This window comes from Ambystoma mexicanum, chromosome 5q (assembly GCF_040938575.1).
Source record: "Ambystoma mexicanum isolate Mex_15411 chromosome 5q, UKY_AmexF1_1, whole genome shotgun sequence".
In the NCBI taxonomy this organism is placed as follows: Eukaryota; Metazoa; Chordata; class Amphibia; order Caudata; family Ambystomatidae; genus Ambystoma; species Ambystoma mexicanum.
Window position 1 is genome coordinate 1117106740 of NC_090933.1, and position 15376 is coordinate 1117122115.

The 15376-nt window shown below is 47.4% G+C and overlaps 1 protein-coding gene across 5 annotated transcripts in view; it reads right to left on the minus strand.

The window, feature by feature from the left end:
- The window catches only part of ASAP1 (ArfGAP with SH3 domain, ankyrin repeat and PH domain 1), a 2617237-nt gene that overhangs the window by 468864 nt on the left and 2132997 nt on the right, over positions 1 to 15376 (minus strand). For 3 of the 5 annotated variants that reach the window (XM_069621633.1, XM_069621632.1, XM_069621636.1), the window contains one exon: positions 9690 to 9860. The exons of the other annotated variants lie outside the window; for them this stretch is intronic. In XM_069621633.1, the coding sequence (XP_069477734.1) occupies positions 9690 to 9860 (171 nt within the window). The remainder of the gene's footprint in view (positions 1 to 9689; positions 9861 to 15376) is intronic. 5 annotated transcript variants of the gene reach the window in all.

Here is a 15376-nt window from a genome sequence, read left to right on the forward strand (position 1 = left end):
CCTCTACCTTTAGGCCAAAAAGATGTGAACCATCAAAATGCAAGTCAATCAGTATTGCTTGGATCTCCTGCGCAAATCCTGATTTTCTAAGCGAGGCAAATCTTTGCATGACGGAACTCACCACCATAGATCTCCCGACACATTAAACCATGTTGAAAACTGACTGGAGGGATTGCTGCATGGCTTCCTTTACATCTTCCACTATGCTAAGGAAGCTTTCCTCATTTCCCACTCAGGGATGTGCTTAGTTGTCTCGGCTATAACAGACCATACATCCTGTACTACCAGACTATTATGAGCTGGATGTCTGGTAAAGAATTCTGGATCAGACAAGGCTGGTCTCTATTTCTTAGCAAAATCCTTGTGAACTGCTGGCCCCAAGCAGGGAGTCTTTGTAGCTCCATGAGGGGATTTATGATAGCATTGTGCAAGGGAAGGACAGGTTCAAGGATTGTACCCTTGTCTAAGATGCCTGTCAAGTCACATTCTGTTATGTCAATCTAAGGAATCAGTTACCTTTGCCATCATTTTCCTGTATGCCACATTAGAATGGGCTTGAGGATCTCCTTGTGGGAATTCTACCTCAGTAGAGAAGTCCCAGCTATATATTCGGCACCCTGGAAGAAAACACACCACTGGAATATCGAGAACATCAAAATCGAAGTCGTAAAGGACTTCAGATACCTAGGAGTGATGATCGACAGCACAGGGAACGAGGCAAAAATGCAACACCTCCTATGGGAAAAAAACAGGAAACTAGCAGCACAGGGTCGAGCCATGGACAGGAAATTTGGCCGCTTCTCATTGTTGCCGGCTATAAAGTTCTTCAAAGCCAAAGTGGTCCCCGCCCTGACATACGGTGGTGAAGATTTTCCCAAAATCCCACCAGGCATCTGAGACAAGCTGGGGGACACTTCTAGAGAGAAGTGTTGTTATTCCCGAAATCAACAGCGATCGCGGCAATCAGAAGAGAACTAGGATTATTCTCACTTAAAGCGGCAGAGGATGCAAATAAAATGGTGTTATACAGGAAAGTAATCATGCCGGAAGCACCCCCACAATACAAACTGATTGAACTGGAAATCCAAAGTGGTCAATGCAAGTCACTATCAGCTTGGGCAGCAGAAAAAGAAAACACTTGATGGAGCTAAGCGATTGGATACTCACGCAAGAGAAAGCAGAACTGAATAAACTCCTCGCCCACTTGCCAGAGCAAAACAAAAAACTAAACGACAATGCATTAGTCATCAGAAGATTCCCAGACAAAACTTTAAGCAAAAGCTTCATAAGGGCAAGATTAAACCTCTTACCAACAAACGAAATCAGAGCATTAAGAGGTATATCAAAATCTAGCACCTGCAGACTATGCAAAGACCCCACACAAATTGAAACAGTATGCCATCTTCTAACAAAATGCACGAAAACCTCTGCCCGGAGGATAGCTTACCTAACTCCGCTACTAAAGCCTTTCGACTTACACGAAGAAGAAACCTGGTGGAAAAGACTCATCAGCAGAAACAAAACCAGCTGGACAATCGCGGCAGTCAAGATTTTAGAAGCAGCCCTTGCAAATTGTCTTAGAGAAGAGATCCTGCTAGAAAACCTGGCAGTCCAACAACTACATACTACATCAGAAAGATAAACTAACCCACGAACAGAACAAACATACATCCAGACGGGAAGAGGTGAAGAGGCACTCACTTGCAGACCAGTTTGTAAAATCAAAGAAATTTGATAAACACAAAAAAAATTTTAAAAAGTCCCAGCTATTTGTTTCGTGCAGGCCAGAGACTAAATAAGATAGCCTTCTACTCGAAATGAACCGTGTAACCATCCTTGTCGAAAATGTCCTGGAAAGAAAACATAAAATTCCTTCTAGAGATGGAGCAAATCTATTGGAGGGATCGTCAACTGTTGTCGATTGATGCTTTTTCGACGATGGCACCGATGGAACAGAAGGATGCATCAGCCGACGACGATGTGGGTGGCATCGACAGTGTTCGTATCGAGTATGTCACCGGTCTCGTGCTCTTTGCAGCACAAGTTGGTTGGTGAATCAAGTCCCTGCCAGCCTTGTTAGACACAGTGGTCTTTTTCCTAGAGAAAGAGAGACCAGGCTGTCTTTATCAAAGACCTGCACCATTTTGAACAAAAGTCTTCCCACTTCTCTGCCGATGCGGATTTAGACGGAAAGCTTATCTGTCTTTCTGGAGATGAGTCTGTGGATTAATGCTTCCTACTTTTCTTCTTTGATGAGGAGGAAGAGGAATGATGGGAGATGACTTCGAAGACGAATAACCTAGAGCCAATTTGGAGGCTCTCTCTGTTACGGTTTTATGTGCCATAACTTGACACAAGCCACAATCTGCCACAATGTGGCTGGTACCGAGGCACCACAAATTCTGAGGATCGCTGAGCGTCATTTGTGCACCGCAATCACAGCACCTTTTTAAACCGGAGGATTCCGGAGAATACATAGTGAGAAAATCTACTCAAATTAGAAGGAATTTTTAAAAGGAATCTGTCAGGGAATTGCTCTGAGGGGAAGTTCATGAGTAGCGTGCTGGGCATGTGGAAAAAGGAACGCAGGTCACGGGGCGCTGAGCACTATATGTACCCGGATCAAAGTCACATCTGGCCACAAAGACAATTCTATGACCATCAACGCCAGTGCGCACGATACCGCCTGCTGGGAAAAAGTTTGCAGAGAGCTGCAAAGCAGAAAAATACATATATAAATTATAAGTTACTCACCGTAGTGACTAACATACTCTTAGTCCATAGTCCCCTTTCCTCCATACTGTATGGGCGTCCCTTCCAAGGGACGGGAGACTGAACCTTTTCCACCAGAAAAATCTTTCTTCCCCTTTAAAATTAGAGGCGCCCGGGGCGCGGCCCAGGGAGCATGCGCTGCCCTGACGCTGCCCTCTGGCGCCACACCTCAGTCCCCATTGAGGCGTCGACAATAGATTTAACATTGCCTAATGACACCAGTATTATTAAGGGGGAGGTTGGTGGGACGGATGGAGGAAAGGGGACTATGGACTAAGAGTACGTTAGTCACTACGGTGAGTAACTTATAATTACTCTTACGTCCCGTCCCCTTTCCTCCATACTGTATGGGCGATTACAACTGATTGTAGCCCCAGGGTGGAGAGGAGACCCTCCTTAAGCAATTAGGTTCCTGGGAACCGCCTGGCCGAAAGCCGCATCGGATCTAGAGCAAGCATCCAAACAGTAATGCTTGCAGAAAGCTGAGGGAGAGGCCCAAGTGGCCACCCTGATTATGACCTGCCAAGGGACCTGGCGCTGGAATGCGATGGCCGTTGCATTGGCCCGGATTGCGTGGGCATGCATGTTGGCCGGGAGCGGCTTGTGCTTGTCCTCGCACACTTCCTTGATGGCAGAGTCTATCAAGCGGGATATGGAGCCCTTAGAGGCCTGATAGCCTGGCCTTGAGCCTCCAACAGTGACAAACAGAGCGTCTGACTTAAGGAAGCACTTGGTCCTATCCAAGTAGAATTTTAGGGCACACCTGACATCCAGGAAGTGCAGCACTCTCTGTGCTTCATCCTTGAGATCGGTGTTAGGGAGAATTCTCATTCAATGGCTAATGTCCCTTACCTAGTGAGTCCCTCAGCAGCTTTACTGGATTTCTGGAGTTTATTTTTCCACTTGGTAAGAGTGTACCCTTTTTTGCCACTCTTACTTGTGTTTTGCCATGTGTATTTCATCTGTTTTTGTGATTGTGGGCTCTGGAGTACACCACTTCAATAGCCCCCTTCTTGTGTGTGTTGCACAGCACCTTCAGTGCAGTGACACAGGGTTGTCTTTTAGACTTCCCACCGGCTCCATTTCTGAGGCTAACTACTGTCCCCCAGAAAAGGGTAAAGTTGCCATTAACTTTACTTAGTGAACCACGGATCCAGTACACTCCATCTTACATGAAGTACTTGAAAGGGTTAATCCTTAGCCCTTTTTATTTGTACCTCCTAGAACATTATTTCGCTCTTTTAAAATTTAGACTTGGCTGGTGGCAGTGGTATCTACCCTAATTTTTCTACCGCGATTATACTATATAAACGTGGTATTGTTTTAGGCTATTATATTAGCCTCTAACTTAAACCCGCTTGACCAAATACTTTTTCTTTTGGCTCCGGTCGGGTTATTCGCCATTTCTTTTTGTTAAAGTCCTTCTTGTGTTTTACTTTGTACGGCAAACCAGGTTTGCCTTCTTTGTTCACTGTCTTTTGGCAGGCTTCTGCCGAGAAGCCCTCCTCTAGGCACCTGGGTGTCTAGGTGGGCTGAATGTGAGGGAAGGGTGTAGTCACCCCCTGCACAGGGTATCCTAGGAAACCCAAGTCGCACTTTGCCATGATTGGCTGAGGTGGTTGCCCGGACAGACAACCCCCCTGCTGCGTGATTGACAGCCAGGCTGTGTGAATGGGGGATTTTCGCATAAAAGGCAGGTCTCTTGGGCTAGAAGTCAGAGTCGCCACTGGAACTACAAGGAACCGAAGAGAAGCAGAGAAGAAGTCGACTGCTGCAGCTATCCCGTCCCAGTGAAGCCCTGCTGCAGCCCTGAGCTATCTAGCCTTCGACGATCAGAGAAGATCCAGTCCGGAGTCTTCTTCCCTTGAGCTTGGTGGGGATAACCAGCGCATCTTCTACAGCCAGAGGACCCTCTTCGTGGTCGAAATCGCTGCACCCTTCTGTAGTGGTCCGGATAGCCATCTGAAGAGCCTCTCCTGTTTTTAAGGAGCGCACCTTTTATTCACAGTCGCTGCTGCCGGCTTCATCCCTGTGTGGTGCAGACCCCTCCAGACGTCCTCCTTCAGATCGAAGCTCCAGGAACCAAGGGTCTGCAGGAAACTACCAGGAACAACTGCCGTGGCACCAGCTTCTTCATTGAATAAGGTACTGTGTTCTGCTCGAGGAATTAGGGTGAATGCCTTTTCTTCGCCTCCAAGGCTTGCCCTTGTCTTCCCCCCCTTCTTATAACTTTTGCTTCCTCTGTTGACAATATCTAAGTACTCCTGGCTACGTTGAATCATGAACTATCCGACTGTGTGATCCTCGACAACAGGAACCCGGTTCCACTTGACACTGGCTCCGGCCTTTTGACTCTTGAATTTCTGTCTAAGAGTGTTCTCTGGTTCTGTCTGCCTTGACAAAAGTATTGCCTATGATTTTTGCCCCCCAACTCTCTCTGGGTATCTCAGGTGCTAAGTGTGTTTTTGCCCCGGTAACATTTCTTTCCGCGGATACGCGTTTCTTTAGTAACACCAAACTGTAATTACTGTCAAAAAGTGATCGCAAGTGTATTCCCAGTAACATCTTTCGTTTCACAACACCGGTCTGCTAAAACACAGAGTACTTACCTTGAAGTATACCGTACAAAGTGAATTGGTTAGTTGTACATGTGGTTTTTGAATTAATAGAAGTGTCGGGTTTATAACAAATGGTTTAAAATAAATGTACTTCTATTTTTTACCTGAAACCTTGAGTCAGTGTTTGCTTGAGTCACAGTAATTGTGGTTGTGGTCCCTTTGTGTAATCTCTGCTCATATACTCTTGAGATAAGACTGGCTGCTCTGCTACTGCTACCACTTTAACTTACAGGCTTGTACTAAAGGTAAAACTTGTATTGCCACCTGCAGTCTTAATTATGTGTAGTGGTCCCTAAGGGCACTGCACAGGATTCTGCCTAACAATCGGGAAAGAATGTCAGAAGGACTATTTCTTCGTTCAAGTGAAATGCAGATGGAAACTTGGGCAGAAATGCCAGGTGTGTCCGTATGACTAGCTTGTCCTTGTGAAAGGTGGTATATGGTTCAGAGGCGACCAACGCCTGGATCTCGGTGACTTTGCAAGTCGAAGTAAGGCCAAATAGAAAGGCTGTCTTGATGGTGACCAGCCTAATGTCAACGGACGCCATTGGTTCGAATGTTTTGTGTGCCAGGGCGCCCAAGACTATGTTAAGGTCCCACACAGGGTGCGGTCTCTTGACGGGCGGGTGAAGCCTAGCAAGACCAGTCAGGTGTTTCTTGACTATAGGGTTGGAGGAGGAAAAGATGCCTTCCTCTGAGTTCCTATAAGCCCCAATGGCTGCAAGTTATTTGCGGCAGGTGTCCACCTGTACGCCCGAAAGGAGAGCACTTCGTCCAAATTGCAGGCCAAGGGGTCGATTCCCCTGGAGTCTGTCCAGTGGCAGAATCTGGTCCATTTGCTTTTGTACTGGGCCCTGGTGGCCTTGCTCCTGGCACCCTGTATGTTCTCCAGATTGGCCTGTGAAAGGCTAAGGTGCCGAAGCGTTACCTGCTCAGGTACCACGCCGTGAGGGCTAGTTCCTTGGCACGGGGTAGATGATTCTGCCCCCTGCTGTGCCAGATGATGTTCTGGGCCCATCGGAAGATGTATCAGGGGCACTTCCGAGAGGCTGAGTAGTTCCGAAAAAAAAACATGGCCTGGCCGGCCACCATGGAGCTATTAGAATGATGCAGAGTTGGTACGACTCCTTGATCTTGCAAATTACTCTGTGGATTAGGGGAGTAGGAGGAAAGGCGTAGGCTTTCATTTCGGTCCACTGGAGGTGAAATGCGTCGCCCAGAGAACCGGAGCCCTGGCCCAGCCAGGATGCAAACTTGGGGCACCTCTTGTTGTGCCAGGTGGCAAAGAGATCCACGTGGGGATGACCCCACCTGCTGAAGATCTCCTGAGTAACGAGGTTGTTTAGCTGCCACTCGTAATTGTCTGCTCGCAGCCTCCTGAGCCTGTTTGCCTCCAGGTTGGATTACTCCGGGAGGTGGACTGCCGTGAGGTAAATGTCGTTGTCCAGGGCCCATTCCAACATGCTGATTTCCAGCCTGCACAGAGGAGGGGATCTGGTGCCTCCCTGCTTGTTTACGTAGTACATGCTGGTCGAGTTGTCTGTCTGGACGAGGACAACCTTTCCCTTGAGAAGTGGTAGGAATGCTCTGAGCGCTGGCCAGATGGCGTTCAGCTTCAGCCAATTGATGTGGTATTCCTGCTGCTATCGATTCCAGGTGCCGTGGACCAAGAGATCGTACAGGGTGGCTCCCCAGCCCTCGAGCCAGGAGCCTGTGGTGATGTTGGCCTGCAGAGAGGGCTGCCGAAAGGGCTTGCCCGTCCGCAGGTTGCAGTCCATGGACCACCAAGTTAGTCCGGGCAGAGAGATGGAGGAACTTTGATCATCCTGGATTGCGAGCCCCGCTCCTGATTCTATGAGGCCACGAAGTGCAGCTGAATCCTTCTCATCCATAGTCTCGTGAGCGGCACGGCTAACAGGACTGCCGCCAGTAGACACAGGAGATGTTGGTAGCACCATGCCGAGGTCCTCTCTCTGCTGAGGAAGTGGGCGGTGGCTCTCTTGATGGCTGAGATTTTGTCTTCTGATGGGAAAACCCTCTCGGAGCACATGTCCCAAATGAGTTCCAGGAATGTCAGAGTATGCTGTGACTTCTTGAGGTTGAAGCCCAGGTCATGCAGTGTATTCATAAGGGCATGGGAAGAGTGGTGAACCGCTTTTGGAGATGTAGCACTGACGAGCCAGTCGTCGAGGTATGGGTAGATGTGGATGCCTTGCAGCGTTCATGAGTCTGGTAAAGACCCTGGGGGCCGAGTTGAGGCAAAATGGAAGGACTTTGTATTGGAAATGGTAGCCCAAGATCCTGAACCATAGGAAAGAATGAAGGGGCTGCCTAATCGGGACGTGTAGTTACGCATCCTTCAGGTCAAGGGAGCACATCCAGTCTCCCTTGTCCAAAGTCGACGCTATAAAAGCTGGCGTAACCATCTTGAATTTCTGCAGGGGTAGGGAGAGGTTGAGGGTGGAAAGGTCCAGCGCAACTCTCAGGCATGCCTGGTTCTTTTTCTGAATGGCAAAAATCCTGGAGTAGAAGCCAAAGCCTTGCTGGGAGGCTGTGACTTCCTCCACTGCCTGGCTCTCTACGAGCGACCGGATCTTCGCCAAAAGAGTTGCTGTCCAACCTGTGGGAGTGGAGGGAAGGAGGGAGGAGAGGCTGGGATTGGAAGACGGTACCCCATGGATACTACGTAGAGGATCCAGGGGTCAGCGGATTTATGGTGCCAGAATTGTGCATGGAGAGCAAGCCTGCCCCCCACCGGAGACACGTGGACCCCAAAGGGGCGCGTCATGCCTTCTTTCCATCAAAGGCTAACGCTAAGGAGGGGGACTGGAATAAGTCTTTACTCCCCCCTTTTTGTTGTTTGCGCCGGTTTTGAGACGGTGAGCGGTCCGGCTGCCTGGATCTGCGTTCCTGGAAGCTGCAGAACCCTCCATATGTACGACCCTTTTGCGAGCGCTGCTGAGATTGGGTGTACGATCTGAGTGTGGTCTTTGTACGAATGGATAAAGACTTCGCCGTTTGTGAGCTGCTGTTCTTTTTGAACAGCTCTGCATTCGTAGAGGAGTGGAAGAGGTCCCCCACCTCGAACGGTAGATCTAGAATGCACTCCTGGACATCAGGGTTGAATTTCGTTGCCCGCAGCCAGGCTGTTCTCCTCATGTCTGTGCGAATGCAGATGGCACGGCCCGAGTTATCGATATGAGCCACTGTGGATTCCATGAGCCACGAGCTTGGCTTCCACTAGCCCCGCCTTAAAGCGTGATTTGCATTGGGTGGGGAGTTCTGGGAGGAAGTCCGCAATTTCCCGCCATAACCGTTGGTTGGCGGCCACCAGCATGGCATCTGCGTTGGCCTGACGCAGGTTCAAGGAGGCGTTGGAGTAGATCTGCGTGCCGTACTCCTCCAGGATCATCTTCTCCTTGCCTAGCAGCGCCGGAGAGGAGGAGGCTGAGGACGACTGAGGCTTGGAGTATAGTGATGCCGCAGCGATCACTGAAGTGTGTGGATGAGGATGGGTCGACAGCAAGAGTGTATCCCCCTCTATCTGCCTGTACTTGGTGTCCAGGCGTCGGTTGACCGGCTGGACTGAGTGGGGCTTAAGCCAACCCTTCTTGGCCAGGGAGAGTACATTGGTTTGCAGTGGAATCCCTGTGTTGGCAGAGGGGCGTCTTGTGAGGACTGGTCTGTTCTTCAGCGCCTTCAAGGACAGAGAGTCACACGCCGAACATGATTGCCAACTGTGGTCTGAGCCAAGGCAACGTAGACAGAGGGCGTGGGGGTCTGAAGTTGGGAAGAGCCCGTTGCAGGATGGACACTCGCCGAACCCTGTAGAAGTCGGCATGCGCCAGGGAGGAGCGTGACGCCTGAGGACTGAGTACCTGGATGATAGATAAGACAAAGAGAAGTAGTATCCGCGCATGGAATTACATGACCGAAGCCAAACTCAGGAGCGCTGGTGAATTCGGCCGGTTCCCGGCGACGCGGAAAAGGGGACTGAGGTGTGGCGCCGGAGGGTGGAGTCAGGGCAGCGCATGCTCCCTGGTCTGCGCCCCCACGCACCTCTAAATTTAAAGGGGAAGAAGGTTTTTTCTGGTGAAAAAGGTTCCGTCTCCCGTCCCTTGGAAGGGACACCCATACAATATGGAGGAAAGGGGACGGGACGTAAGAGTATATCAGGAATCCATGAGAGGACACATTCCATTAGAAGTAGGAAGACTCATTAAACCTCACGAGGAGAAGAAGCAGAAACATACACCACCCCCATTACATTTTTTCTTTTTTTAAGGTTTTAAAACTCACCCCAAGGAACAGAGTCCTTACTCTGGGGACCAGGAGGATGCGGGCTTGGTGGGTCGGAGAGGGTTCTTTTGTGTCCTGGGGGTGGGGGAGGAGGTCTCTTCTTAGAAAGTGTGGAGCTGCCACTAGGGGTTTGAGTGCTTAAGGGAAGGGTTGAAGGTGGACCAGGTGGAGCTAGAAAAGCATAAAAAGAATCTCACTGAAACAGAAATAATGAGCCTAAATCTCAAACGAACATTGAATTGTTTTAAGGGCAGTCCTATACAAGCACAACAAACATCATAGCACATTAAGCCAGATATGAAATGCGTATATCATCTTTAGCAAGGACAAGCACAATTGAAGACAAATACTTCTTCATGCATACACATATTGACAAAGTATTAATATACTTACTAGTTAGGTACTGATTCACTTGTTTTGTCAACATTTGAATCCTACTAGCAGCAGACAAACCCAGAATGAGGTTTTAAACAAATTAGGAAGAAATTAATGATGAGAATGGCACTGCCCTTATCTTTTTGGCAAGGTCAGCGGGCGCAGCCAAACAAAATTTCATAAATTTCTTCACAGAAGGAATGCAGATAAAATAAGTGAGAGTGAAGCATACGTTGGACTAAAATCTATTGACAGTTATAAAGCTGCGAAACACCGAACCATACAACCAACTAATATGTAATCTCTAGTTTAGTATATATCCACAAATGTTGGACTATTTTAAAGATATGCATCTCTTTACACCTTTGACTGTGCAATGCATTAACAAAACAGACATTTTCAATGTGAAACTTCTGAAAAAGGTGTTATTTCTCTGTCATTGCCTCACCCCCAAGAGGCCTACTGCTACTGGGATATTAATGATGTAGTTTTGGAATTAGCAAGAAACAATTGTTAAGTGCAGATGTCCTTACATCTTAAAACATCCATTGCCAAAATATGACCCTGGAATGCTTTTAAGAGATGGAACAAGGAGTAGCAAACCATAAATATGAATGGCATCAATGGAACAATATTGGGAACTATGTCTCCTTTTCCTCCCAATGTGTATGTCACTTAGTGACACTGAAGATTGCAAGTGAAGCAGACAAATGACTTATCTTTGGTAACTCAGAAGGATACAGACTTTGTCTCACAGAATGTTCATAATAAGAAATAGCTCCAAAAAAGGTCTGGATGCAGAAATCATTTAGCAGTCATGGGTTGTTCAAATTACTACACCCTGAATTGGTGATGACGACATTGGCTCGAAATTGTACTGGAAGGGATGTCTCATGTACATACAGAGAGCAGATGTACATCTCAGGTTCAACAAATGTACAATGCCCTACAGAGTCCAAAAGTAGCTGTATAACTGCCATGATGCTAGACACAAAAAAGGTAACGAATAATCACAATTCCACATTTAGAAGAGATGTGGCAATAACTAATGGAGGATTCTCAAAGAGTAGATTTTGTATTAATCAGAAATAATTCCAAAAGTAACCTCTGTGTTCTTATACTGGGCACCTCTTCAGCCAACCCTCTCCTCTAAAAGATTTTTCATTCAATGAGTGACTGAAAGCAGAACAAAGCATAGGATGGTGGGAAAAGATTACAATCTTTGAATATCTCCAAAAAATAAATGGTTGTAGTGGACCATGAAAAGGGTCGGTCCTCCCTTTTCTATTAGTCCAATCAAAGGTTTGCAACCGTATAACATTGGGCCAATGAATTAGCCAGCTTGTAGTCCATCAAAGAAATAGATTTGTGCAAAGTTAAAGGAGCCACTTAACCCCTGGTCGAAACAGCCCTCACCACTCAAACTAGCTGGTGCACTAGCTTATGGCAGTACTCGATGCATAACAATTCATCTTGAATAACAACTCATTTACCTTTGGTAACTGAAGGATACCATGTTATTCCAAGAAATCCCACATTATTAGACATGGGTTCCGTCACTTGCTGATCAGAATGTTTTTGTGCCTTGATGAAAATGGGTACATCTATTAGCTAACTCATAGCAGGTCTTAATACAGAACACAATACACCAAGGAATATTTAGCGATGGATGTATCTTTTTCTTGATAACCAAAATTCCATTCGGTTTGGCGACAATCGTGAATTCCTTTTCCCTAACAACATTAAAGTTGTTGACCTCTTAGGGTAAAGATAATATAAAAGGGTGTTGCAACCAAGACCTCCGCCTTAGCATGGAAGGGGATCATCACATAAAGGGGACCACTCAATGTACAGTACCCAAAAACACCTCCACAGCCCTTCAAAACCATAAGACAGATGCTAGCGGGAACACTATGGCACCGAAGAACCCCATTCCACAATTCTACTGTGCCAGCAAGTCTGTGGACCCACACACTAGCAAAACGCATGCAAACTCTCTAGGATACCCAGGTATAAGGGTGTTTAAAGGCGCAACAAGACAAAGGGGGGGGGCAGGAATGAAGAAAAACAAAAACGGTCCTAGTAGACCTTTTGTCAACAGATCGTGCAAGTGCAGTAACAAGAAATGGGGGGAAGAGGGGATGGGGAAGTGCCAGTCAGGGCGGAAGGGCCCATGGTTTATGAATGTGCTAAGGGGAGGCCAGGTGGACAAGTGCCAGGGGAATGCAGAGTGTGCAATGAAAAGAATCTCCATATGCTGAGTGCGAGGAACGGGCTGGAAGGGATCAATGGGGTGCAGGCTAGGCTAGTGCAAGGGGAGTGAGCCCGGAAGGGCAAGTGCAGGTTACAGGGGTGCCGGGGGGCAAGGGAGACCAAGTGTAGGGGTAGACTGGTCAAGGAGGGCCTGATTTCCTGTAAGAAGCTGAAGGAACCAGGTAGCCAGTCAAAAGGAGGCAGAGGGGACACCCTAGAACACCCCGAAATGGCACTTACTTGCCTAGCAGAATGGCATAGTCATTCCTTACAAATGTACCTCACACTGGACCTCCAAACACATACATGAAGTCCGAAATGGCCACCAGAACTCCAGAACTTATATAGCTTCAGTCTCCCCCCCCCCTCACACCCCATGTGAAAGAGGTTGCAAATTAAAATTGGAGCATATCAAGAGGATGTGGTTGGCTACAGAGAGGAGATTGATGGGAGAGTGTATCAAGAGAAGAAGGTTGAGAGACCTGAGAAGGTTGGGAGAACTGAGAAGGTAGGTAGCAGACATCAGATGGAGGAAGTTGGGATTAGAAATGAGAGTAATGGTGAAGAATAAGAGGCATAGACAGCTGGCCAAAGAAAATCTTGAGTTAGAGGTAACTCAGTCAAGAGGTTGGGGAAGAAAGATACTGAAGGGAGGAGGTTGGACAAATAGCATAGTCAGTTTGGCAGAGATGAAAGGGAAAGGAAACAAGCAATAGAGAAGCCTGAGAAACAGACTTGAGGGAAGAATTTGGACAGAGAAAGAGTGCACACAGAGATGCAGTTAAGAGAGGAGCCAGCATAGAGGGGAGAGTTTGGAGGAGAGAAGCAATAAAGGCAGGGTATTAGTCACCCCACAACTATTTTCATGTTAGTCAGATATGTGAGAAAACTGAGGGTATTCTCCCAATAAGACCCCAAGAATCCCATATCCAGGTGGCCAGGACACGGCCATCGCTATTGGATCCAGTTCTTGGGGGTGGACCAGTGGGGGAGGTTCACCGGGGTAAGAGAACCCAGGGTTACGCTTTGGGGGTGTATCCCAGGTGAGCTGCAGTATCACAACGGGGAGGGTGAGGAAGAGGTCCCCTGAAGCTTTTATAGTCTATTCTCCCTCATTTCTATCACCGGATGAATCTCCTGTATCTAAATGAAAATCTAACTCCTCCCATGATCCCAGTCTTCACTGTAGAAATCAACCAGTGTCCAATCATTTAGCAACACCCCTTTCTAACAGATTTAATTTTGACCCTGAGCCAGGAAACTTCCCTTCCTAAGATTCACAATATTATCAGTCCCCTCTTCTCAGTTATCCATTACCCTACTTCACCCTCTGCAATTTTAGGACCCTATCACTCCTGTACAGTCTCCCCGTTTTCCTTCTCCACATATATCACAATCAACCCACACCACTTAAACCCAACACCAGTTGCATTGAAAGATTGCATTCCTCAGAACCAGTGTTTTCAACTGCATTATTCTAATTTTGACAGAAGTAATAGTTATGATATGATAGGTTATTTATAACGCGCTTAATACCCAGAGGTTTTTAATCACGGACCCGGGGATCGAACCTGTGTTGCTCTGTGTCGTCTTTCTTTCTAGGCGAGCACGTTGCCCCTGAGCTAACCTCCGGAGACATGACAATTACCCATAGGGAAAATAAGATCATACTTCCCTATGGACATCCACCATTTTGTCCCATTAATCAGATGGGGCAATATCAGGCAATTCAACCTGACCACACACCCCTAAAGCCTATGAACTCTCCCCACCTGGATAAAAGGCAGAGCTCAGAAGTACACAAGACGTGAGGTGAGCATGGCAGCAGAAGAACAGTTTCCACCTGGAAGGCACGACTCTGGATGCAGAGGCGAGGCGGTGAGACAGCGACAGCAAGGACGTGGCTGTATCAGCACAAATGCTGTGTGGACATTTTCAAAGTAAACGCCTTCGCTTTGTGGAAAGATAGCCAGCAGCTCCCTCTGGTGAACGATTGAGTTGGAAGGAGGAAAGCTGCGCAGAATCCACAACCCTTGACTTCAAGAAAGCGTGGATACAAGTAATTCTACGTACCGTTGAATAAGATGAGACATGAAAGGCTGGTGTACGTTGGGAAGCGAAAGAACTGTTTTTCTTGATACTTGGAAATGGCATGTTCAAAGAAACCGCGAGCGAAACCTAGAGACATTGGGATTGAGAGAATGTTGGTGTAATGACACCATGATTATAAACAAGAGACTTTGTAACAAGAGAAGGTGAAGTACGTGATGTCGGAGTGGTCCGGCAAAAGAGACTGCCTCGTTTCCGTAACAGTGTGCAAAGGTGTAAAGGAAGAGACTTCGAGGGGCAGTCGTAAATGTAAATGAACTACAAGAACCAAGAGGCCTTGGGACAGGCCGGTGAGATCGGCGAAGGGGGTGGGGGGGTTATACGAAGGTAACCAGTAAAATCCTCGCACAGTTGAAAGTCCTTGAGGAATAGGAGAGCAAAGGACATCGATGAGAAGGCAATTGTGAACCCAATGGAGGGATGCTGAAGAAAGAAAGGGTAAGGGAACCCCGTATGGTGTAAAAGTTTGAGCCCGACTAAGGGGAACTAGAAACAGCATTGTGTAGCATGTTTTAGCCTGACTGAGGGAAACCACCAAAATAACTACTAGCTAAGTTTGAGCCCCAGCTAAGAGGAAATTATGCAAGTAAAAGAATTCTTCTAAATCTGTTTTTAACTGATGTTGAGAAGGAGATCAAGAGAAAGCTAGGGGGAGGGAACCGCGCTTTCTGTTGAGAGTTTAAGCCCGACAGAGGTAACATTAAAGAACTGTGATATTGAACTGTGCAAAGAACTTGTGTGTTGAGAGCCAAAGCTGGGGAAGCCTGCAATCGAGGATCGAGGTGCTTATACGCCACAGTGTACCCCGCTGCCAATATCCTCTGTCTAACCCTGTGGCATTAACGTGGGAAAGGGAGTTACTATTTCGAAGTCCGGTGATGCGGACTCTTCTTTTTAGAGTCACTATTGCTGTTTGCATTTTTCATTGAGAACCTGAACACTTTTCTTTT